The sequence below is a fragment of the Dendropsophus ebraccatus genome, chromosome 15 (assembly GCF_027789765.1).
Source record: "Dendropsophus ebraccatus isolate aDenEbr1 chromosome 15, aDenEbr1.pat, whole genome shotgun sequence".
Classification (NCBI taxonomy): Eukaryota; Metazoa; Chordata; class Amphibia; order Anura; family Hylidae; genus Dendropsophus; species Dendropsophus ebraccatus.
The window spans coordinates 64,111,390-64,139,078 of NC_091468.1; the positions used below are offsets into that span (position 1 = coordinate 64,111,390).

Sequence of the window (27,689 nt, forward strand, 5' to 3'; positions counted from 1 at the left end):
TAAGACCCAGGAAGAAGAGGACACAGTGAGAAGTTAGTTGGGGGAAAGATTAGAAGATTTACTAACAATCCGTCAATTATACGCCATTATACTGTCATTTGTGTCTGGTTTTTCATACAAATTGAGTAATTTTCATACCAAATTGAGTAATGTTTTGCACGCTCTATTTTAACCCGGGAGGTGTTTCACAGGACAAAATTAAAGCCCGACCACCCAACCAGACTAGAAGTGGCCAGTTTTTAGAATAGAAAACCTGTTAAGAAAATTACTGTTTGCTAAGTAAATCTGTCGGTTGTGGCGGGTTTTAAAGGACACATCCATGACACACCCACTTGGCGGATTTTTGGCTAAAAATTACGGGTTTATGGACCAATTATGTCACACGCCTTTTAGAAATGTGAAGGCCCACTAAAAGTAGGAAAAAATTACAAAAACCCAACAATTTGCTGCAGGATCAGCCCCAATGTGTGACTCGATAAGCATCTCTCTACAGGGGTGTATTTCCATGGTCAGGTTTTTAGATGCAGTTTTTGAAGTCAGGAATAGATTTAGAAATAGGCAGTTTTTATACACTTCCAGTTATAATAAATTTACAGCTTTGGATTTAAAAAAAAACCTGAACATGGAAACACACCCTGCAAGTAAAATATGGATTTCCTTTACTTCCCATTGGCAACCACTTAAAATGATAAAATAAAATTTTACTATTTTATAAGTTTACTTTTTTTGTTCACTCTATTGCTATAAACTTAAGCAAAGTTTGATGTAAAAACAATGTTATTTCAAATACAAATCATTATTTCTAACCTTGTCAATGTCTTGACTCTATTTTCTATTCATTTCACAACGTATGGTGGTGAATAAGTGTGACTTTTCATGGAAAACACAAAATTGTTTGAGTGACCCCAAACTTTTGAACAGTAGTGTATATTTTTGCCAATACCTTCATTTTCTTGATATGCTGCTATTTTCCTTCCATTGTTGAAAGATCGTTGTCTAGGTAACTGACCACCACTCTGCTCTAAAACCAGTGGTCTGGCTGGTATATAGATATAGTATACATATTTATATATATTATACAGTATATACACTATGGGGGGTATGTATCATTAGCGCAATTTTCACATACTGTGCAAAAAACTTAATTATCAATAGGATCAATAGTAATTTTTGCACTTTTATTGGCTAAAAAAGGGCTTACAAACTACTACGCCTGGGTCTGACTGGAATACTACTGAGCAATATATTTTGCGCAAAATAAAAAAGTTGCACATGATAAATTTGGCTAAAAAAGTAGCTAATATAAACCACACCCCAACCACGCCCTCTGAGCAAAAACATTTTTAAAAGGCGCATCCGGTGCTCAAAAATAGCTTTATAATTGCAGCTCAAAAATATGCACAAAAACGCCTTTCTGCTAAAATAATGATGCAAAAAAAGTGATACCTATGCCCCTATATCTATATACATCAGCCAGACCACTGCTTTTAGAGCAGAGCGGTGGTCAGTAACAAAAATTTGTTCGTGTGTTGTTAATCGCATATTTTGAGCTGACCATAAAATCGTTGTTAATGGTTCACAAATCTTTCAGCGTACGGACACATCGTTTGTTCATTATTACCATCGTTACTATACTTATATACTAGAGCAGCGTTTCCCAATCGGGGTGCCGCGGCACACTGGCGTGCCGGGAGAACCCGCCAGGGGTGCCGCGGGATCCCGGTGGGAAATGTGCGCTGTCTCCTTAAGCATCCCGAGAAGCTGCGGCCTCGCAGCTTCTCGGGATGCACGGATCACTTTCATGTTCCACCCGCACTATGAGTGGGCGGAACATTAAAGTAAGCAGAATATAGGAGCAGGAAGTGTCAGCATCCTGCTCCTACATTCCCTCCCATAGGCTGCAGGCACTTCATGCCAGCAGCCTATGGGAGGCCGGGACGTGACCTCTCCGGCAGGCGTGATGATGTGACATCATCACGCCTGCCGGACGTCCCATCCCCGCGGCTCGCAAGATGGAGCCTGAAGAGGAGGAGAGCTGCTGCCTGCAGCCACACAGCGCGGATTAGGTGAGTAGGATGTTTGTTTGTTTTTAGGGGCAGAGCAGGGGGCATTTTTAGTTCATGGGGGGCACCTCTGGGGGCATTATTAGTATATGGGGGCACCTCTGGGGGCATTATTAGTATATGGGGGCACCTCTGGGGACACCTCTGGGGGCATTATTAGTTCATGGGGGCACCTCAGGGGGCATTATTAGTATATGGGGGCACCTCTGGGGGCATTATTAGTATATGGGGGCACCTCTGGAGGCATTATTAGTTCATAGGGGGCACCTCTGGGGGCATTATTAGTATATGGGGGCACCTCTGGGGGCATTAATAGTATATGGGGGCACCTCTGGGGGCATTATTAGTTCATGGGGGCACCTCTGGGGGCATTATTAGTTCATGGGGGCACCTCTGGGGGCATTATTAGTTCATGGGGGCACCTCTGGGGGCATTATTAGTATATGTGGGCACCTCTGGGGGCATTATTAGTTCATGGGGGCACCTCTGGGGGCATTATTAGTATATGGGGGGCCCCTCTGGGGCATTATTAGTATATGGGGGCACCTCTGGGGGCATTATTAGTATATGGGGGCACCATGGGGGTATTATTAGTTCATGGGGGCAACTCTGGGGGCATTATTAGTTCATAGAGGCACCTCTGGGGGCATTATTAGTATATGGGGGCACCTCTGGGGGCATTATTAGTTCATGGGGGCACCTCTGGGGGCATTATTAGTTCTTGGGGGCACCTCTGGGGGCTTTATTAGTTCATGGGGGCACCTCTGGGGGCATTATTAGCTCATGGGGGCACCTCTGGGGGCATTAGTTTATGGGGGAACCTCTGGGGGCATTAGTTTATGGGGGAACCTCTGGGGGCATTATTAGTATATGGGGGAACCTCTGGGGGCATTATTAGTATATGGGGGCACCTCTAGGGGCATTATTAGCTCATGGGGGCACCTCAGGGGGCATTATTAGTTCATGGGGGCACCTCTGGGGGCATTATTAGCTCATGGGGGCACAGCAGGGGATCCTACATACAGGGGGGATTCCCACATTCCTACTCGCTTTACTGCACATAACACCAAACAGTGCCTACAGGAAGGAGAAAGGATAGGAAGTTGCTAGAAATGTGCGGAGCCTAAATTGTTTGTCTTGCAGGTTGTGAAGAGATGAAAAGTAGCTGGAAGAAATCATCATGGCGGATGGAGAGGAAAAGGGAAAGTGACGCCTCAGATCAAAGAGGACGTCACCTGTGAGTCACTGTATGACACTTTTCATATTTTGTAGAACATTATTTAGTAGGGGCGCCCCGAGGAAATTTTTTTTTCCAAGGGGTCCCCTGAGGTGGAAAAGGTTGGGAAGCACTGTCCTAGAGTATACAAACTATCGTAATAAAAGTTGCGATCGTAATTGAAAGATGCTGGCTAATGGTGCCTTTACACAGACAGATTTATCTAACAGATTTTGGGAGCCAAAGCCAGGAATGGATTTGAGAAGAGAAGAAATCTCAGTCTTTCCTTTATGACCTGATCTTTGTTTATAGTCTGTAGCTGGTTTTGGCTTCAAAAATCTGTCAGATAAATCTCTCTGTGTAAACGCACCATAAAAGAGATTAATGGATTTCAAGCATGCTTGGGTTTGTCCTAACCCTTTGATTAGTGGTAGCTGAGGAAGTTGGATGCAGCTCTAGGGAGTCCTGGAAAACATGGATACGGCCTATGGCCTTTGGCTGTATCCATGTTGTTCTGGAATACCTAGGGCTGCATCAAACTTCTTTAGCCACCGGTAATAAAGTGTTGCACGCTCGGGTTCAGACGAACCCGATTATGCTCAAGATTGTCTCATCTCTACTGGCTGAACCTGAGCTCTTGCTATGCTATGTGGCTCCTTTCTAATCCCGAGAAACAAGACTAAGGGTACTATTACACTAAGTGATTATGGGCCGTTTATGGCCGATTACCGGACGATAATCATTTTGTTTAATAGGTCATGTTTTAAATAAACGATCAGCCAACCTGTATTATGCAATCTCGATAACAACGGTCCACTGGCTGTCGCTCCATGTAATAGGTGCCATGGCAGCCTCTCTCTTCTATGGGTCAAGCGGCCCAAGATTGTCCGGGTAGTTGTCATCTGGCTGCAAGTAAGTGACAGCCCCATTAACCCCCCACAGCCCAGTGCATACACTACCCGATCCGCGCTCCGGCTTGCTTCGGGCGCCAATCATTGGCTGCGGCAGGACAGTGCTCTGGCTGAGTGGGACGTCCAGACGGCGGGAGCCCCTGAAGCAAGCCGGAGCATGGACCCAGTAATGAATGTACTGGGCTGTGGGGGGTTTAAGGGGGCTGCCACTTACATACTCACAGCAAGATGACAATTCCGCTGCAAGTATGTAATCCCATTAACCCCTTAAGGACGGAGCCCAAAATGGTCTTAAGGACCAGAACAATTTATAATTTAGGTTTTCTTTTTTTCCTCCTCGTCTTCTAAGAGCCATAACTCTTATTTTTCAGGCTACTAGGCCGTGTGGGGGCTTGTTGTTTTTTTCAAGAACAGGTGCACTTTGTAAAGGCGCCTTTTGATCTACCATACCAGGTATGATGGAACCCCCAAAATATCATTTATGGGGTGGAGTTGGGGGAAAAAAAACAATTCTGAAAATGGGGGGGGGGGGGCGTTTCCGTGTTTACGTAATGCACTTTACAGTAAAACTGACATTTTATCCTTATTCTATAGGTCAGTCTGAATACAGTCATGCATTTTACATAGCTTTTCTAATGTTATACTTTTTTTTAACAGTAAAACTTTTTTTGGGGAAATGGGTGTGAGAACAATGGCCCTTTTTTTGACTCTTATAGCGTGTGTGTTTTTTTATGTGTTTTATTTATAAAATGAGGAAGGGGGTGATTTAAACTTTTAATGGGGGAGGGGCTATGGTGTGTTTTTTTTAAAACTTTTTTCTGTACGCTTTTTATGTCCCCTTTGGGGACTTTAACATTTTTTCATTGGGTTTCTTACACTGATCATTGATATGCCATAGCATAGCATTGATCAGTGTAATCTGCGATCATTGCATAGAGCCTGCCTGTGCAGACTCTATACAGTGATCGCCGATCTGACTGCCGGGAGGAAGGTAAGAGACCTCCAGCAGTCAGATACAAGGATCGGGTCCCGATCACGGCACTACAGGGGTTAATGGAGGGCGGCTGCGCAATCGCGGCGGCGGCCCGTCATTAACAGTAAGGACCTGGCTGGATATAGCAGCCGGTCTCCACATGCTTTGAAGTGAGCTTAGCTCCTGAGTTCACTTCAAAGCACCGGCGGACTCCATGCCGTACGGGTACGGCATGGGTCCTTAGGTGACAGAATTCCATGATGTACCCGTACGGCATGGGTCCTTAAGAGCGTGCAACGTGAAATCCGCTGCAGATCAGTTACATGTGAAGCTACCCTAAAAGAAAAAAAAAATTGAACACGTCCTAGGACGGCTTCTTTAAATAAAGTAAAAAATAAAAAAAACTGCTGACACGTTCTACCACACTAGTTCTGGCACCAGGTCATCCAGCCTTCTGATTGTAATTCAGTTTTTGGGAATGTGTTCCATGGATCGGGTCCACGGCGCTATCCTAATATACTGTAGACAGTAATCAATCTGCACTATCATCACAGGTTCAAGTAATCAGATTGGGCCAGAATGTTCCAAAATTCTACATCAGATTTAAATAATGTTCTTGGACACAAATAGAGCAAGTGTATTCCTGGGACGAATGTGCTGAATAAACACATTGGCTCCCATCTGTATAGAGGAGACATTTATTGCCTCATAAAGCTAAATGTAAATGATCCCATATTTTAAATAGCTGACACTGTGGTATCCTGAGCGCTGCAGATTGGGCTACGTGGGTATCTCTGGCACGTCAGGTTACCTCCGGCTGGACGGCCTTGTAGAAATGCAGGCCAGGTATGTGTAGTTATTGTTAGCGTCCTCCTGAATTGCAGAAATAATTCACATGCATTTGTCTGTTTTTAACTCAACGGTAAGAATTTGTCAATATAATTATCCTCGAAGGGAAGAATGCCGAGGAAATATGCGAGATCCCTGTCCGGACTTAGAGAATATATGAACAGTCAAACAGCCATCAGCTTAAAATTCAAGCAATCTATTATTTTTTTTCTTAAAATAAAAATTACATAACAGAAATTTATATCTACAATATGTTAAGTTTAGTAACTAAGCGCTGGCTAAGTCATAAAAAAACGTACCGACTATACCAAAGTATACAGGAGAATCCTAATTCAGGGTCTCAAACAACAACATTAAATTAATTACAATTAACAAATAAAAACAACTTACGTGGGTATTCCACTGAGGTTACTAGAGACTGCCAAATCATTCCATACATGTCATTACCTTTTCTATCTCCTTCCCCCGTTTCTGAGCTGCTGCTTTATGCTGAAGACACAGAAAACTGTGTGTGAGCTGTTCTCCCCGTCTCCCCATCCTTCCTTCCAAGACGGCTAATGTAAACAGTGTCCCTGATGGGCTCTTTGTGCACTCTGAGGCTGGGAGGGTAAGGGCCCTATTACAAAAAAGCGATAATCAGACAAATTTAGCCGATTATCGCTCTGTGTAATAGAGACACCGATCAGCTGATGACAACAATCATCAGCTGACCGTTGGTTTAGGTTTGAACCTAAAAGCCTCGAGCGCTGGCCGCACATCGCTATGTGTAATAGCGATGCACAGCCGATGGCTCATGATTGCCAAAACACCTGATACCTAACCTCTCCCCGCTCCCGGTCTTCTCTCCTGTGCTCCATAGCTTCCAGATCCCGGCGGCTAAAGCTTTTGAGCAGCCTTTCAGCTGACAGGCTGCCCAGATGCTGCTGCAGTCACTGGGACCGGGAAGCTGCCAAGCACAGGAGAGAAGACAAGGAGCGGGGAGGGGTAAGGTATCAGGTTTTTGGGAAAGGGCTGCATGGACATCGCTAACGATGTCCATGCAGCCCTTACTGCCCAATTATCGGGCTGTCTAATAGATCCAGTAAACGAGTGCCGATCTAGCAGATCGACGCTCGTTAACTAAAATGATCGGGCCGTAGTCAGCCCGTGTAATAATACCCTCAATCTCCAATTCTGCTTGGGGCCTCCATAGACTTTCCAGCTACCCCTGCAGTGCTTAGTCACCTGGGGACTGTTCTGATGGCTCCCATTAAAATTAAATTGTGGAGGGAGGGGGGGTGTCCTAGATTCCACTCTTATAGTGACCTGCTGTTGACAGTGACGGCCATCTTTAATATTGTCCACCCTCAGGATATGGTTATTCCTATCAATAGAATTCACAGAGTCCTGGGCCCTCATATCCAAGAACCCCCTTTCCCCAGGGATGAGTTGTGAAGAATATATTTTTTACAAAGAAAAAGAGGAGATACTGCCATAGACCTGGAGGAAGAATCCTGCGCCCTCAAGATGTCTCCAGTCAACAACTGTCTGTTGTTGAAAGACTTAGGGCCCTATTACATGGATCAATATCTGCCGAATCAGACTGATTTGGCAGATTATCATTTTGTATAATAGAGACAACCATCAGCCGATAAAACAATCATCGACTGATCATAGTCATTTCAACCTGCTTAAAAATGATCGTCCACATATTGCTACGTGTAGTGTTGCATGGCCAATGGTTGATAACAGTGTAATAATAATAAAGTTCATACTTACCTGTTCTCCCCTGGTGTTCTGCAGCCCTTAACCGCTGATGCTTTTAATCTGGTCTCTCTAGTAACAGGCTTCTCAGCCAATCACTGGATGTGGGACTGTCCTGTCCTGGCCAGTAATTGGCTGAGCAGCCTCTTACTGAAGAGACCAGGACAGAGGCATCAGCAGGGGAAAGTTGCAGAACACCAGGGGAGAATAGGTAAGTATGAACTTTATTTTTCTTATGAAAAAAGTAAGAGCTACACGGACAGCGCTAAGAACAGATAGATACAGTAGATAGACAGCCCTTGCTGCACAATTTTCAAGCCGAGTATGGGCTCAGTAAGTGGGCACCAATGTAGCAGATCAGTGTTCGCCTACTTGGAAATGTCATGTTGTGTAATTATTCACACGTCAGTATGTTTTCCTGGATGAAAATCTGGATCCTCTATTTTTCATCCGCAATCCGCAAAAAATCATCCGTTTTGCATCTTTATTGTCTTCTGTATTTTTATCCATTTTTTTGCGGATCCGCAAAAAAAAGGTGTGGTGAAGAAAAAAGAGGGGATGGCAAAAATGATCCGTGATACGGATGGTTTTGCGGATTGCAATGTACTCTCCATAGACTTCTATTGGGGTGTCCGTTCCATAATTACGGACCGTATTACAACATGTCAGTTTTTTATGTCACGGATTGCAGATCCGCAAAAAAAACGGATGTATGAATAGCACCATTGAAAATAATGGGTTGTAATGGATTCCGTTTTCCCTGGTCCGGGAAAACGGATAAAAAATACTGACGTGTGAATTAGGCCTTACACTTGTTGTGCGATTCCTCCTCAAGCCCTGACTACTTTGCCTGGCTGATGTGAAAGCTACCTACAGATGGGGCCATCCCTATCATTTTATTATATGCTGGAACAACTCTACCTGTGTCCTTCACTCTCCAAATCTGGGAATGCCCTGGCACAATTCAGGATTTACAGCTCCTTGATTGGCTGGACATTCCACCTCTCTCTCAGGCTCCATTGGTGCAACAGATGAAGAGATGGGGGGAGTGACTGCTCCGAACTTGATTGCTTTTTATTCTAAAATATAATTTGAAATAAAATCAGCAATATTGTGTTAACAATATTTTTATATTTTACGAGATCGCACAATTCCACATGCTATGATACCAATTTTTTTTTTGTTTTTACATCTTTACTACATATTTACAAAGGATGTGACTTAAACTTTTATTGGGGGGAGGGGTTTTTAAATTTATTTTTTTTTTACACTTTATAAGCCCCTCTAAGGGTATTTTGTAAATTCTTTATCTGTAGGTCACTGCATGCATAATGTTCTCCTGAATAAGTAATTTGTGCCCAATCTTAGGGAGCAGGTGTGCAGTGATGTAGTAGTTGAGTCCATATTCTAATTAGCTGCTGAGTTATGAAACTAACACAAAGAGAAAGCTGAACCACTCTATGAAAATATATATATCCAAATACCATGAACAAATGGTCTGCGACTGCTGACACGTGTCAGAACAGGGGGGCTGGAGGTGGAGACCACTTCTGCCGTCCGCCCGAAGAATGAGCAGGTTCATTCTTTGGGCAGACAGCGGATGCTGGCAAACCATAGAATGAAGCCTATGGGATCAGCGGAGATGCACAAGTCCACTAGTGTCCACAAGCGGAGGCAAGGTGCGGAATCTGTGGCGGGTGATCCACCGGTATTCCGTAGTGTGCACATACCCTCAGAGGTGAAGTAGCAATCAAAATGGCAGACAACTCAAACGCCACATCAAGAAATTTTTATTGCCTACATCAAGAAAAAAAGGCATACACAAAAGCCTCCCCAATATTCTTCAATAATGACCTCTCTATAATAATCTATATCATAAAAATGAAAGTCTGTCTGTCTGTCCTCTATAGACTTCCAAACGCCTGAACCATTTGACTCCAAATTTGGCCCACAGATACATTGAGTTCACGGGAAGGTTAGAGCGAAGGTCCAGGCCTTGCCAGATGTACGGGAGGGGGATGGGGAAGAGCACCCTATAGAAATAAATGGGAGAATCTCCACACAGGTGAAATAATTAGCGCTGCAGCTCCCCAGCAGTAATGGCAGTTGGGAGCCTTAGCAATCAATAGGATTACTACTTTCATTTTCAAAGGGTGCTGAATTTGATTGGTTGCTAGGGCCAGCTGCCTGAGAACAAATCCACAGAAATATATGGTAGACCCCCTACTACACTACAGGGATACAGGACCCCCCAAACTATATACTACAGGCATACAGGACCCCCAAACTATACACTACAAGTATACAGGACCTCCCCAACTCTACACTACAGGTATACAGCACCTTCACCAACTATATACTACAGGTACACAGGATCCGCAAACTATACACTACACCTTTACCAACTATACACTACTGGTATACAGGACCTCCACCAACTATATACTACAGATATACAGGACCACCCAAACTATACAGTGCAGGTATACAGGACCCCCCCACACACGCACACTCTACGCTACAGCTATACAGCACCTTCACCAACTTTACGTAACAGGTATACAGGACCCTCAAACTATACAGTGCAGGTATACAGGACCCACACACACTCTACACTACAGGTATACAACACCTTCACCAACTATATACTACAGGTACACACGATCCCCAAACTATACACTTCAGGTATACAGGACCTCCAAACTATACACTACAGGTATACAGGACTCCCAAACTATACACTACAGGTATACAGGACCCCCAAACTCTACACTACAGGTATACAGCACCTTCAACTATATACTACAGGTACACAGGATCCGTAAACTATACACTACACCTTCACCAACTATACACTACAGGTATACAGGACCCCCAAACTATACACTACAGGTATACCAGAACCCCAAACTATAAAATACAGGTAGCTAGGACCCTCAAACTATAAACTACAGGTATACAGGACCTCCACCAACAACATACTATAGGTATATAGCACCTTCGCCAACTATATACTACAGGTATACAGGACCCCCAAACTATACAGTACAGGTATACAGCCCCCCAACTATACAGTACAGGTATACAGGACCCTACCTCAACTGTACACTACAGGTAAACAGTCCCCCACTCCCACCCCAACTATACACTACAGGTATACAGGACCCCTAAAAACTATACATTTTAGGTATACAAACCCCTCCAACTATACACTGATTAACTCGGATAAAAAAATATCTTTTAGATGATTGCAGTTACATGTTAAGCACCATTTGCAATGCCAATAAACAAGGCCCAAGGCCAATCACTGCAGGTGGCGGCATAAATCTGGATTCTGCATGTTTTTCACACGGACTGCTCCAGAGTTGTATCAGTTAAAATCTTTATGTCAATGCACCTGGCAATAACACTGCCAATGTTGTATATAAGCAGGCTGTATACACCACTGCCAATGTTGTATATAACCAGGCTGTATAAAACACTGCCAATGTTGTATATAACCAGGCTGTATGTAATACTGCCAATGTTGTATATAACCAGGCTGTATGTAACACTGCCAATGTTGTATATAACCAGGCTCTGTGTAACACTGACAATGTTGCATATAACCAGGCTGTATGTAACACTGCCAATGTTGTATATAACCAGGCTCTGTATATAACACTGCCAATGCTGTATATAACCAGGCTGTATACAACATTGCCAATGTTGCATATAACCAGGCTGTATATAACACTGCCAATGCTGTATATAACCAGGCTGTATACAACACTGCCAATGTTGCATATAACCAGGCTGTATATAACACTGCCAATGTTGTAGATAACCAGGCTCTGTATATAACACTGCCAATGCTGTATATAACCAGGCTGTATTCACTACTGCCAATGTTGTATATAACCAGGCTTTGTATAACACTGCCAATGTTGCATATAACCAGGCTGTATGTAACAATGCCAGTGTTGTATATAACCAGGCTCTGTATATAACACTGCCAATGCTGTATATAACCAGGCTGTATACAACACTGCCAATGTTGCATATAACCAGGCTGTATATAACACTGCCAATGTTGTAGGTAACCAGGCTTTGTATATAACACTGCCAATGCTGTATATAACCAGGCTGTATACAACACTACCAATGTTGCATATAACCAGGCTGTATATTACACTGCCAATGTTGTATATAACAAGGCTCTGCATACAGTCTGATCACATGACATCTCAGTTTGTTTTTTAAGTATAATATACCTACAAGAAAATACTGTACCCAGATATAATACAATCACGAATGAATATTTATTGATAACACAGACATATAACAATATATATCATAAAAACACAAACTGAATCAGAACGGATGATGACAAAAAACATGGGTAAAGTGCATATACTACAATGCCGGCCTATGGCATAAATGTGCAAAAATGCAAGCGTTGTAAGTATTACAAGTAAGGTGCCTGGCACAATCAATAAATAGGGTCTACATATTCAGCAAGGGTTCATTACAGTAAACAACATGTCCCAAAAGACCATAAACCAATATCACAGACAGCCCTATCACTGAAACATTACCTGATATGTATGTTCATACAATACCCATGAGGTGCGCCCCGACGCGCGTTTCGGCAACACGCCTTTATCGAGGGGCGTGTTGCCGATAAAGGCGTGTTGCCGAAACACGCGTCGGGGCGCACCTCATGGGTATTGTATGAACATACATATCAGGTAATGTTTCAGTGATAGGGCTGTCTGTGATATTGGTTTATGGTCTTTTGGGACATGTTGTTTACTGTAATGAACCCTTGCTGAATATGTAGACCCTATTTATTGATTGTGCCAGGCACCTTACTTGTAATACTTACAACGCTTGCATTTTTGCACATTTATGCCATAGGCCGGCATTGTAGTATATGCACGTTACCCATGTTTTTTGTCATCATCCGTTCTGATTCAGTTTGTGTTTTTATGATATATATTGTTATATGTCTGTGTTATCAATAAATATTCATTCGTGATTGTATTATATCTGGGTACAGTATTTTCTTGTAGGTATATTATATTGTTTTGCTGTCATAGCACCCAGTAGATTATCCCCACACATTTTATAGTTTGCACTTGCTTGTTATACCTCTGGGGTAGAGTATCAGCTAGTACATTTTTGTTTGGTTGTTTTTTAAGTATGTAGAATGTTTAAAGTTTTTGGTTTATTTCTAATGTGCATAAGCCACAATTTACATAAACCGCGCAGAACTGTCAGGGTATTTAGGGGTATATAGGGCTCCTGGCGATTTCCCCTCAAACAAAAAAAAACAACAAGGGCATGGATTGGCCTCCTGAACACTCTTGGAACAAATCTAATTAACACACTGACATTTTATACCTGGGCAGCGCCGGGTACATTTTCTAGTAATAATAATTATTTTAAAAAAGTGTTGGGGGACTTCTTTAAAATTTAACATATATACAAAACTGGGAAGTGACTAATAATATAGTAAAACAGATAGAAGTATTTGACCAACAAAAAGTGAGTCTGAGCATTGAGGCTGAAGTAAATTTAATTACATTAATAGGATATTCGTCAGTGATTTAAATGCTTAAAAGCAAAATGTGGCAATTAGCTGAGGAAAATGAAGGAATTCTCACACATGGTGGAACCTCTAATCTGATAGATAAAGTCTTAATGACAAAATTGGATTATTTTAAATATATTTCAAACAAACTTTTTTCTTTACTCAATTAACATATAAGAAATTTCAAACAGCAGCTGCCGCTGTATAGAACTCTGCCAATATGAGGTACTATCCTGGTAATAGTTTGTGCCTGATTAATAGCCCTTTACCTCAGTCCATCTCAACTTCATGAGAAAACTTCTAAACTCTAACATTAACTACAAACTTAATTGATTAAAAAAAAAAACCTTGTTCGTGCAAAAACATTTATGGCATCACTTAAACCACCTATTAGGAAAGTACGACCAGGGTGAATAGGTAGGGAAGACACAACTGTGAGCCCTATGGCTGCGCCCCCCATCGTTGTTACCTACATGCCCATTTGACCCTAGGTGGTCGGTAACAACTGATTGACAATCCCTTCCTACGCCAAAGTGCACACTGAGATGAGACAAGACTCACACTTAAGAATGGTGAACAGAAATGAGGCAGAAAACCAAGCAGGTAAATATAATACCAAATCAGCAGAGAAACGGGAGGTGAGAAAAGCGCAAGCTAGAGGTCAGAAAATCCAAAAAAAACAATCTAGATAAATGGCCGCCAAATCCAATATAGTTTTACAGCAAGCACTGAGCCGAGGGCTAGAGGTATTGAGTGATGTTAAGAGTCCTGGTCCAGGGTGTGATTGGACCAGCCCTCTGACATCCAGACCACACAGATCACAGCATAGTAAGAAAGGAATATAAGAAAGGAATATAAATGATCTAACATACCGAGTATAAAATGCTGGGAAAGCTGGGTGACCTCTATAATACTGAGTATAAGATGCTGGGAAAGCTGGGTGACCTCTATCCTACTGACTACAAAATGCTGGGAAAGCTGGGTGACCTCCATCATACTGAGTATAAGATGCTGGGAAAGCTGGGTGACCTCCATCATATTGAGTGTAAGACGTTGGGAAAGCTGGGTGACCACCACCATACTGACTACAAGATGCTGGGAAACCTGGGTGACCTCCATCATACAAGATACAAGATCAGCATCTTATAAGTGTCTTCATTAAGGGAGCCACGTCACAAAAAGAAGGGGATATCGTCACACTGGGGCCTGTGGGCCTGCCCCCAATGAATAGAGCTGAGCTGATACATGGCAAAAGAATGGCACCGAGCGCGGGAACTGGGTGGAGTTTCAAAAAAAGCACCGCACCACTGGGATAATTGTGCCGGCGCCAATTGGCTCATGTAAAAAAAAACATAATGTACCTTTAAGTTTGGCTTAATGCAGCTGACTGTAGGGATATTGTGCTATGTTTTGGTATGTTTAGATGTGCATAGGCTTAACCCCTTAAGGACGGGGCCCATTTTCGTTTTTGCGTTTTCGGTTTTTCCTCCTTGTGTTTAAAAGGCCATAGCACTTTTTTTTCCACCTAGAAACCCATATGAGCCCTTATTTTTTGCGTCACTAATTGTACTTTGCAATGGCAGGCTGAATTTTTGCATTAAGTACACTGTGAAACCAGGAAAAAATTCAAAGTGTGGTAAAATTGAAAAAAAAAAAACGCATTTCTTTTATTTGGCGGAACTGTGTTTTTACGCCATTCGCCCTGGGGTAAAACTGACTTGTTATGCATGTTCCTCAAGTCGTTACGATTAAAACGATATATAACATGTATAACTTATATTGTATCTGATGGCCTATAAAAAATTCAAACCATTGTTAACAAATATACGTCACTTAAAATCGCTCCATTCCCAGGCTTATAACGCTTTTATCCTTTGGTCTATGGGGCTGTGTCAGGTGTCATTTTTTGCGCCATGATGCGTTCTATCGGTACCTTGATTGCGCATATACGACTTTTTGATCGCTTTTTTTTTGCGCTGACGCCGTTTACCGTGCGAGATCAGGAATGGGATTAATTAATAGTTCGGGCGATTACGCACGCGGCGATACCAAACATGTTTGTTTATTTATTTATTTGTTTACTTTTATTTAAAACCTGGGAAAAGGGGGGTGATTCAGACTTTTATTGGGGGAGGGGGCTTTTTACTATAAACAACACTTTTTTTTTTTTTTTTTTACACATATACTAGAAGCCCCCCTGGGGGACTTCTAGTATATATACTTTGACCTCTCATTGAGATCTCTGCAGCATAGATATGCTGCAGAGATCAATGAGATAGGCACTCGTTTACTTCCGGCTGCTGCAGCCGGAAGTAAACGAGTGCCGAGCCAGGGACGGCGCCATCTTGGACGAATCCCCGGCCGGCTTCAGAAATGGAGATCGCTCCTCCGGGACAACGTCCCGGAGGAGCGATCTCCCCCACTAGACACCAGGGAAAGGTTGCCTCCGGTAATCGGAGGCAGCTGTCAACTTTGACAGCTGCCTCCGATTAGCTAATTAGCGGGCACGGCGATCAGACCGTGCCCGCTAATAGCGGCGGTCCCGGGCTACACGCGGCACCCGGGACCGCGTCGCTTCAAAGCGGGGCCGCGCGTGCTAATGAGGACATATGACGTACCGGTACGTCATATGTCCTTAAGAGGTTAAAGCGTAACTGTCATGTTTTTTTTTTTTTATTGCAGAAATCAGTAGTATAAGCGATTTTAAGAAACTCTGTAATAGGTTTTATCAGCCAAAAAAGCCTCCTTCTGTACTCAAGAAGCAATCTCCCAGCCTCTCCCCTGACTTTTTATCTGTGCATTATCAGGCAAACACGTCTTCATTACAGAGAAGCCAGTGAAGACGGGCTCTGCTCTCTCCATTGTAAGCCTATGGAGAGGGGAGGGGCTGAGGGAGATGAGGGAGCAGGAAGAGGTGACATGAAGGTCAGCTGTTTGTAGACTCTCTGGGCACCTAAGCCGCTGGATTCTGGGGTCAGAAAGGTCAGTGCTTATCTATGAACTTACTGAGAGAAGATTGCAGGGTGTTGTGCTGTGCAGGACTGCTCCGTGCTCAGTCACTCCTAACAGCCCCTCCCCTCTCCATAGCCACATAATGGAGACAGAAATCCTGCTGCTTCTGGAGTGAGGGGGGAGGCTGGGAGATTGCTTTTTCAGTACAGAAGGAAACTCTTTTGGTTTATAAAACCTATTAGAGTTTCTTAAAATCGCTTGTACTGTTGATATTTAATGTTTTCAGAAAAATGACCCTGAAATGACAGTTACGCTTTAAGTGGAATCAAATATTTTTCTGTTTGCAAGTTAGCAAACATTTATTATACATATCCTAGAGAGAACCTATAACTCTGCCATCCACAGAAAACTAAGCATTATATTTATTCTATATCTTATGATCCTTATGTAGAACCAACACAATAAGCAAATGAGCAGGACAGTGGTGTGCCATCCATGACATCAAAGCATTGGGTTATGACTGTCTAGACTTGTTTCTTGAAGGCATGTAAACAGAGTTATGAACTTTAGCCCCTTTTAAAAGAGTCTTAAAGAGGTACTCTGGTGTCAGAAAGTTATACAGATTTGTAATTTACTTCTTCCTAAAAATCTTCAGTCTTCCAGCATTTATCAGCTGCTGTATGTCCTGCAGGAACTGGTGTATTCTTTCCAGTTTGACACAGTGCTCTCTGCTTCTACTTCTGTCCATGTCAGGAACTGTCCAGAGCAGGAGAGGTTTTCTATGGGGATTTGCTGCTTCTCTGGACAGTTCCTGACATGGACAGAGGTGGCAGTAGAGAGCACTGTATCAGACTGGACAGAATACTCCACTTCCTGCAGGACATACAGCAACTGATAAGTACTGGAAGACTGAAGATTTTTAAACAGAAGTAAATTACATATCTATATAACTTTCTGACTTTTTCTGAAACCAGTTAATTTTAAAGCAACTTTAAAAGTTTTTCCCAGAGTACCTTTACACATCCATACAACATGCACATCTGTGTTAAGAGTCCATGAAGTTATTTTAATTTTTTAGGTCATTTAAACAGTTGCACTTTGTTCATCGCTGATTAAGAAAAATGAAAGTACAGGTCAACCTGTCATTCTTAACTACTATACAATTTTATACAATGGCCATGTTTCACAGACATTTTACTCCATGGCTAAGTGTTCCTGTAATAAAGACTATTTAATCATCATATTTTAAATGTTGGAATAGTTGCAAACTGAAATCCGGTAACAAAAGTAAAAAAAAAATCAAAGTAAAAGCAATTAGTAGTCCAATGGTGCCCTCTACTGGCCATTTGTGGTATTGCTTTCTTTTTGTTTTTTTTCTGGAGCCATATATTCAGAGCTCTAAAAAAAAGACTCAATCCAGTTAGGATTATGTATATAAAAACAATCTGTATAACTCTGTTTGATAATTTCCTGAATGCAACCTAAGGGCCCTCTTTACATGGCTCGATATCAGAGAGGGGCTAACTTGAACAGACTTTACAAGGCCTGACTAATCACACAACCAGGCTGCAACTCTGTATCCACAAACCCACCCCACCGAATCGCTAGTACCATCCGATTGATGAGAGTAAATCCTTACCAGTTGTGTTTTTTAAAATGCGACAAGCAAAAAATTATCTTTTAAACTTGTAGCACTGTGTTATACTTGTGAGGCCTAGAGTGTCTGTGCCCCAGGCCTTTGACGCCTCTCCTTTGTTCCTCCCCACCCTCCTCATCATCAGGAAGGCCCCCAGGCAGGATTTCTATTCATCACCTGTCTAAACAGCATATGTGTGCCATAGCGACACAGGTGCAGTTTAGACGAGCGATGAATAGAAATCCTGCCTGGCGGTGTTGGGGAGGAAGAAAGGAGAGGAGTCGCAGACCTGGGGCACAGACACTCTAGACCACGCAAGCATGACACAGTGCTGCAAGTTTTTGCTCTAACCAAGGCATCAGGCACAATTTTTAACAACCAATAAGGATTTACTCTCATCTCATCATGGTTTGGTAGGGTGGGTTGGTGGTTACAGAGTCACTTTAAAGGGGTACTCCAGCTAAAAGATATATTTTTTTTTTTTTCGTAATCAACTCACTTCAAAAAGTTTTGTAATTTACACCTTCACTGCTTCTAGGTAAGGGATACGGTACTTTTAGGCCTTAATTATAAATTTCTATTTTTGATACCAATTGTTTAGGTTTGACCGCGGCGTTTAAGTATAAGTGACCGGAGCATCTCCGGTAACTTAGTGATCGGGACCCCCGCAGCGTATCTGCGGGGGTCCCGATCGCATTTCCTGACTGCCGGAGGTCTTCTCCTTACCTCTGCAGTCCTCAGATCGGTCATCTGATTCAGCCTGCCACAGGCAGGCTGAATCAGAAGATCACAGATAACACTGATCCCTGCAATGCTATGGCATAGTAGGGATCAGTGTTACTGATCCAATGTATGTAAGTGATAGTTCCCTAAGGGGACTATAAAAGTGTAAAAAAATAAATAAATGTTTTACAAAATGCCCCAAAGCCCCTCCCCCAATTAAAGTGAAAGTCACCCCCCCCCCTTCCCATATCATACATTAAAAACACAAAAAGTGATAAAGTTAAATGACCTATTATATACCGTAGCGTGCGTAATCGCCCGATTAAAATAAAACAATACTATTCCCGCATGGTGAACGGCGTGAACAAAAAGCAGTAAAAAACACGCAGAGATTACTTTTTTAATGACATTTTATGTATAAAAAAATAAAAAGCAATCAAAACGTTTGATCTAAAAAAAATGGATTAATAAAAACTAGAGATGACGCAAAAAATGACACCCTATACGACCCCATAGGTGAAAAAATAAAAGCGCTATAGGAGTTACAATAGGGACATTTTAAATATGCCTATTTGCAAAAAATGCATAAAAATGGTAAAACGTTAGAAAACCTAGTAAACCTGCATAACGCCGTGTTCAGACCGACCTATAGAATAAAGGAAAAATGCCAGTTTTACCTTAAAGTGCATGCGAACGATTAGCGAACGTTTTGCGAACGAGCAACGATAAAAATAGGTCCAGGTCTTATAAAGTGATCAACGATTTCTCGTTCGGTCGTTAATTGTTAACTGCATTTCAACCGAACGATTATCGTTTAGATTGGAACAATTTAACAATAATCTGAACGATAATCGTCCAGTGGAATAGGGCCCTAAGAGAATATTGATGGACAAAGTATTCGAAAGACTTTGAATTTGCTGATAGGGCATTCATTTTGGACAGAAGATTTCCCAGGCTCTACATGAAAGGAGATTGTTGATTTGACTTTACAAAAGAACAATGTGGCTCGCCTGGACCAGGTGAGTAGGAAAGAACGTTACCTCCTAGGACGAGCACATGTAACCAGCCAGCTCTTGGAGGGAAAGCTACAACAATGTGAACCAGTGTGGACAGGAACACAGACATAGTGCCAGTGTGCCATCAGTGTAGCGGTTCTTTATTGGTATAAACAATGCGTTTAGGCTTATGGGTTACAAAGAACCTTCCTCAGGCATCCTTAAGAACAAGCCTGAGGAATGTTTGTTCACATTGATGCTGCTTTCCCTCCGAGAGCTGGTTGGTTACTCGTCCTAGGAGGTTTTGTTCTTCTCTACTCACCTGGTCTGGGTGAGCCACATTCTTAAACCTCGGGATCTATCGGTGGTGACCCTCTGAGAGCTTCAATTACCCTATATTCAACGTACTATAGCTTTGTACTATTCCTTGCACAACCACACCATAGTGTGATTTGTTTTGGCATTGACACACACTATTGCTCTGCAGAAGCGTACTACACTAGGAAGCGGCCATAATTTGTCTTTTCAGAACTTTCCAAAAGAACAGACATTAATGAAACCACAATATTTTTTCATCCGGCGAGCGGATTTGTGGCAGAAAACGATTTAATTAACTAGTTGTGCAATAACAATATTATCTGGAGGAAGTACACAAAAATTATTTTACAATGTTATGTTAATTAAAAAAAATAAAATTATATTATATATATGCAAAAAAGGGGTCCGTGGAGCCTCAGTTACGAGTCTCAAAACACGGGAATAGCCAGATATCCCTCTCTCCAGAGAAGGAAGCCCATTGCCAAGGGGTGCCTCCTAGTGGGGAGAGCACCAAACCACCCTGATAAGTAGTCCGTCAGGTCCTCACTCTGTTGCGAGCTTTGGGACCTAAAAAGGGAAACACCAGGGTGGCCCCTGTAAGTCAAAGTCTAACTCTGTGGCGAGTATAACGACATAAGACAAGGGTTACCAAGGCTAGGCATCCATCCACAGACTGCAGTTTCGGGGTATTTGCCCCTCGTCAGTGTGGAGCAGGATTCTGGCTACTGGGGGCAATGATAAATAGACCAACAAAACAACAATCACTGAACTCAGGGAGAACAGTGAGAAATTCCAATCGAGTACTCATTTACGAGTCTCCATTGATTGTCCATATATATATATGTAGCAGCTGCTCTGTCCAACTATAAAGGACAAATGAGCCACTCTGTTCAGCCGCTTTTTTTGGAGGCACTATAATACCATTGCCATCTCCAAAAATTGGCTGTAGTATTTGTATTAATTATCAGTAGTAATTGTATTAATTAACCAAAAATAATATATTAGACCCCTGCTGAATAGATGCTACTTGTTTGGATATGCTCTTACCACTTCTAGCACTGGCACAATTACAAGCATGATATCCAAATCCTGGCATCTAACCAGACTAGGCTTCCCACTAGCAGGAAAAAAAAGAAAAACCTGAGAATTATTATTGATGTATACCTATAAGGCTATGCTCACACACAGAAAAAAAAAAAAATACAGCAGTAAAATAGGTATAAAACATAAAAAAAAAAAACTGTAAAACCTTGGATTATGAGCATTATTTTTCCAGGAACATGCTCGTAATTGAAATCACTCGTATATCAAAGCAAATTTTCCCTTAAGAAACTATTGGAACCCAGATGATTCATTCCACAACCCAAAAATAAGGTAGGTAAGGAGTTCACTGTATCAGTAAAGAAGGGGTTAATCAGATAACTCTCCCTACACATACAACTCCCTAGGTGGCTGCAAACTTGCTGGTGCCTACTGGTACTAGTTCTGGCTGCCTGAAGGAGCTATTGGAGAAGGGGTTAATTCAGGGGTCAGAGGGAAGCAGTGGCCATACACCATTCAGGGCCATGTGTAGGCAAATGGCGGCAAGACATGTGCGGCAATTGCAGGAGATGTCTGGACAAGGCCCTGGGGCACTGAAGAACTTGCCTCTTTGCACAGAGGATCTAGGCTGCCTGGAGACCAGAGTTAGAAGACGCGGCAGCCTCACTCACACTCAGTCCTCCGGCAGAAGGGAGAGAAGATAAGGCTGAGCTGCACGCTTCCACAGGAGGATCTCCACAGTTCTATAGGGTCCCTGACACATAGGGGCACCGGAGGAGAGTCAGAAGGGGTCTGATCACCGACAGAGTTGATCAGGTAGCACTGGGTTAAGATGAAAGGTTTTTCTACCCATTACAGTATCAGGATGAGAACACAGGGGGCTCATATTAAAAAATGTTGCTCATTTACAGTTACAATTTTTTTTAAATCGTTCGCTTGTCTTGCAAAATGCTCTCAGACCAAGTTACTTGTTATTTAAGGTTAAACTGTATATGGAAAAATGTCAGCCTGTGCACACATTGTAAAGTAAAAACTAGCAACACTGTATTATAATAAGTGCATGTAGCATATTACTGGATTCAAAGTATGACTGTGTTTTATTTCCTATCTTAACAGCCGTATTTTGCTTTTTTATGTATATAACTTTACTTTTCACCTTTTTCCATGTTTTCGATAACATTACATGAAACGAAAAGAATTCAATGCACGTTATAACAAACAAGCTGGATCACAAGGGTTTCTCTATTATGGCTACGCTAAGTCCTGACCTGAAGTGACAGTGGTCCTAAGCCCTCAAACTATGCTCATGTGAATCTGTGAGATGCTGAATTAGCATGTGTAATGCTGCCGGATGAGACGCACCAGCGGTGGCACTGCCATCCTGTTCTCTCCTCTACCGTGCTCCATGTTCATCCTGGTGCTGCTTGTGTCTTCCGGTGTATTCCTCCACCTTCTGCTGCAGTGACACCTCTGGCCACTAGGATGCGCAGGTGGCCAACTGCTCTGGAGTCTCTGTTTTCAGACCGATGCCTGTTCTTCCGATTATGCTTCCCGTCTGATCACTGTCTGTACGGTGTGCCTCTCCTGTTGGCGATTTGAAATGTCTGACCTGCCAAACTACGATACCAGTCTCATCCATGGTGCTCCACTGACTGTTGATGAACCAGCTTGCTGGCAACGTATGCTCTGCCCGTTCCTCGATGCCTTGCACCGACTCCGTTTCTTGGGAACCAGCTGCTGCTCACACCGGGATCACACTTGTGGAGAGACCTTGTGTCCTCTAACCGCGGAAGTCCAGCTTCTACATCCTGGAGTGGGATAAAGGGTGAAGATCTAGAGGGCACTTACACTTCACTCCTGGGTAAGGCCCAAAGCCAAGCGGGATGAGTAACACAGCGGGTCCACACTCACTGTCCGTTATAGTATCATGGCTTCTATTCTTAAAGGGGTACTCCGGGCCGGGGAGTGTTTTTGAGGATCGCCAGGGCGGGGGTAGAAATTGAAGCGAGACTCCACTACGGCCGCTGATTGGCAGAGCTGCCTTGAGAAGTCACGTCTCATGCGGCAGCTCTAACAAGGAAGCGGCCGCGGGACGGGAGTAACGGGCGGCACGATCCAGGCACCGGCACTGGAACGGGGGAGGTAAGTGACCTCTGGCTTCAATTTCCACCCCCTCCCCAACCGACGATCCTCAAAAATAACCCCCGGCCCAAAGTACCCCTTTAACTAGACAAAGACAGCTACCTGTGTTTCTCTGAAAATAAGACAGAGTCTTACAATAAAAGGTTATTTTCAGGGCAGGTATTTTCCCATGTACAACAAACACACATTATGCTGGAATTCTTGTACTCTGAAACTAGGGCTCATTTTTGCTGTAGGTCTTACTTTTGGAGAAACAGGGTAAGGTATACTGACATATAATTGAATATTCTAGATAAAAAATTCCTGGTATTTTATGTGACAAAAATATGTTTGCTGTCACAAATACCAAAATACCAGACAAACATGAAGTATAAAGTTATAATTCAAAACCCAGAAATGATGATGAACCTTAGCTATGCATTAAAGGGATTCTCTGGAGAAGAACTGGTGTCAGAAAGTTTGTCATTTAAAAAAAAAAAATTAAATCTTCGAGCCGTCCTGACATGGACAGAGGTGGCGGCAGAGAGCAGTGTGTCAGACTGGAAAGAATACACTACTTCCTGCAGGACATACAGCAGCTGCTAAGTACTGGAATACTGGAGATTTTTGTTAATAGAAGCATTTTACATACCTACATAACTTTTTGATATCAGTTAATTAGAAACTTTTTTTTTTTTTTTTTTAAACCGTTGGGAGTATCCCTTAAAATGAGGTACAGTAAAACTTTATGATAAAGTAAAAATTTTTATGTATACAATAAAATTAAACAATAACTTTTATAGTATTTTCACATCTCATCAGTACATTCAGTGACTGGCTCAACAAAGTCTCGCTCTTTGAAAACAATGTCCACATTGCTAAAAGGGTAGACGTCACCGGAATTGCCATGAGCTGGTGATAGCGCTGGCGGTGGACTCTGCCAATGTATATAACAATATATAAGGTCTTTAGGATATATACAATGCAATCTATTACTTGTTGTCAGTGTTCTGCGGAGCCGTCTAATAGCGTAAGCTCATCTGCCATCCAGACAAACCGAAATCAATAAGACTGTTCCAGATGTGTGATGCTCCATTACTTCGACTTCAGAAGATCTTCCCAGCTAAATGTCTTTGGATCAGATGTTTGCTCTTTGCTTTTAGGCACAGCTGGAAATATTGACTGCATTTTCTCTCTAAATTCTTTGAGCTAAAAAAAACAAAAAAACAAAAAAAAAAACCAAGTGAATGCCACTTGTAGTTTGTACTGCACATTATACATTACAATGCACGGTGTTTTGCAATATGGAATTATGCAAACAAGTTCGCAACATGTGAAAAAGACCAAATATGCTTAACCCTTTAACCCCTTCAAGACAGAGCCCTTTGATGCACAAAAGTCCGGGTCAAATTAATGCAATGTTCCTTCCCGCTTTCTAAGAGTCATAAGCGCTTTTATTTTTCCATCTACAGGGCTGATCGGGGTGTAATTTTTTTGCGCCATGATCTCTAGTTTTTATTTATATCATATTGGTGTACCAAAAATTTTTATAGCTTTTCTTATTAATTTTTTTATGATATATAATTTATTAAAATTAGCCATCCTGGGGTGTGTTTTTTTCCCGTTTACCGCGCGGGAACAATAATGTTACATTTTAATAGACAATTCGGAACGCTATGATATGTAATATGTTTATTTTTTTATATTTTTATAGGAGGGGGTTTATAAGGGTTTTTAATACTTTTAAGAACTTTTTTTTTATAAGAAAAAATTTTAAAACACTTTTTATCATTGTTAAACATGCATTCAATTAACTGCATGTACTGGTCTATGCTATGCCATAGCAAAGCATAGATAAGTGTTATCGGCGATCTATGTATAGAGCCTGCCTGAGAGCAGACTCTATACATAGAACGCCTATCCGACAGGACAAAGGTAAGAGGCTTACCTCCGCCTGTTGGCACAAGCAATCTCATTACCTCCGGCTCCGGACACTCTGATGTGTGCGGGATTGCCCTCACTGCAGCAGTCCTGCACACACCAGAAGCCCCGTCAGTGCAGGAACGTGTTTATATACACATATATACATTACCCAGTGCAGTAGGAACGTATATATACATTTTACTGATGGGAAGGGGTTAAGGATGGAGCCAGTTTTAATTTTTGCACTTTTGCTTTTTCCTCCTCGTGTTTAAAAGGCCACTGCGCTTGCATATTTTCCCCTACAGACCCACACGAGCCCTTATTTTTTGCGACACCAATTATACTTTGCGATTACAGACTTAATTTTTGCTAAAAAATATGCTGCAAAACCAGAAAAAATTATATGTGCAGTGAAATTGGAAAAAAAAGAAGCAATTCCTTTTATTTCTAGGGGTTTATAGTTTATGCCATTTGTCCTATGGTAAAATTGACACGTTATCTATGTTCCTCAAGTCAGTATGATAACGAGTACATATAACTTACATTCCCGCTGTGGTTAGACTATCTACATATGCAGAATTAGTCCTTCTATATAGACTTGGTATACTGCACTCTCGCATTGCTTTATATTGTAGTGCCCTTATTGCATGAATAGAACCACATGACCTGATGGTTCTGGGCGTGCACGCTGTGACGGTCGCTGACGCCGGCGTCGCATCCGGGAGGCCTCAGTATCTGGTGTGCGCATGCCCGTGACGTTCACGCCGCGGTCATGCGCACTCGGAGTGAGCCGCCAGCCCGGATGTGACGCAGCCTCCGCTTCCGGCTCAGCGCGCCATATTCCCGGAAATTAGGGTGAGTTGATGAGAATCTATGCATATATAAGGGGGTAAGGAATAGAAGCGGGCAGTTCCCTGATGAAGCGTGGATAGCGAAACGTACGTAGGAACGGCTCTTTGTGGTGTCTGGCAGCATGGGTAAGTTCAATAAGGCCTAAACTTGTGATAGCAGTTAAGCATAGACTTCTTCTCAAACCGGAGTAAGTATGATATAGGGGGTATTGTGAAGTCTGAAGGACCAGGTAGATATATACCCTCTTGTCTAAATATCAGGGCTGTGGCCAACACATAGGATACTAATTTAACTGCAATACCCATGATAATCTACATCTGTCAAACCCATTTTTTATGATTTTTTTTTTTTACTGTGGTTATTTTTTAACTTATTCAGATGGAACGTTGTATGTATTGGTACCCATTTATACATGATAAAAATTATTTGTATTTTTTATGAACGAAGCCCATTGTTCTTTTGTGTAAAATATAACTTACATGACTTATTTTTATTTGATGGCTTTTAAAAAATTAAAACCTTTAAAAAAACAAAAACAAAATGAGTTTAAAATTGCTCTATTCCCATCCTTATAACGCTTTTATTGTTTGGTCTATGGGGCTGTATGAGGTGTCAGTTTTTGCGCCACGATCTGTTCTTTCGGTACCTTGTTTGCGTATATGGGACTTTATCACCATTACATTTTTTCTGAATTTGATATAAACTGAAATGCGCATTTTTGCACTTTGGCAGATTTTTGCTTACGCCGTTTACCATGCGAGATCACGAACGTGATAATTTAATAGCTCAGGCAATTACGCACGCGGCAATACCAAATGTGTTTCTTTTTTTTTCTTTATTTATAAAATTGGAAAAGGGGGAGGTGATTTAAACCTTTATTACGGGAGATTTTTTATTTTATTAATAATTTTTTTTTTTTTTTTACCTACAGCAATTAGAAGTCCCCTGGAGGACTTCTATATACACAGCACTGATCTCCTATTAAGATCAATTCTGTGTATATAATAGAGCACTGATCCATCAGATCAGTGCTCTGTTCTGGTCTGCAGCAGACCAGATGCCCCGATTACAGAGCAGGGATCAGAGTTATTTCAACGCTGAACCCCAGCTGGCTCAGTAGAAAATCCCCCCCACTAGACACCAGGGACAGGGGGACAAGTACTATTTAAATGCAGCTGTCAACTTTGATAGCTGCATTTAAATAGTTAATTAGCTGGGAGCGGCGACTGGCCGCCCCGGCTAATACCTGCGGTCCCCAGCTGCACATAGCAACAGGGGACCGTGGGCTGCAGAGAGGGCTCACGCCGGGTGCCCTCTCGGTTTACCCTTAACAACCGCATGTTGGGTATACTCATCATGCGTCATTAAGGGGTTAACGCAAATGTACCACTTCCATTACAATAATGAGCTTCACATATGACATTATATGCACTGAATAAGCTGATGCAGTCCTTTTTTCAAATTTGTCGCCTGATTCCCAGGATCTTTACCATTATCCAAACATGCAAATAAGGTCAGTAGGTGGACTGGAGGCAGGCCCGGTGTCCATAGTGCACGGATATCCTCCCCAGGTGACACACCTTCAGTTTCCTGTTCAGCCATGCTGTGCAGTCTGATTCTGAAGACCATCATCAGAGCGGGAGCGCTCTTATGTCCGTGCTCGAGATCAGGCCGCAAACACCCTTAAACGCCACAATCTCTATAGATCACCGTGTTTAAGGGGTCAATAACAGGAAGCAGTGCAATCGCGGCTGCCTGTCATTATCCCCAACTCCTTTGTTTTGAATACATCAGCGGG

At 42.3% G+C, this 27,689-nt stretch overlaps 1 protein-coding gene across 3 annotated transcripts in view; it reads right to left on the reverse strand.

The window, feature by feature from the left end:
• Positions 1 to 23,868: 23,868 nt before the first annotated feature.
• The window catches only part of TMEM242 (transmembrane protein 242), a 43,229-nt gene continuing 39,408 nt past the window's right edge, over positions 23,869 to 27,689 (reverse strand). For all 3 annotated transcript variants that reach the window (XM_069955603.1, XM_069955602.1, XM_069955604.1), the window contains one exon: positions 23,869 to 24,325. In XM_069955603.1, coding sequence (XP_069811704.1) covers positions 24,212 to 24,325 — 114 coding nt within the window. In that variant the 3' untranslated portion in view covers positions 23,869 to 24,211. The remainder of the gene's footprint in view (positions 24,326 to 27,689) is intronic.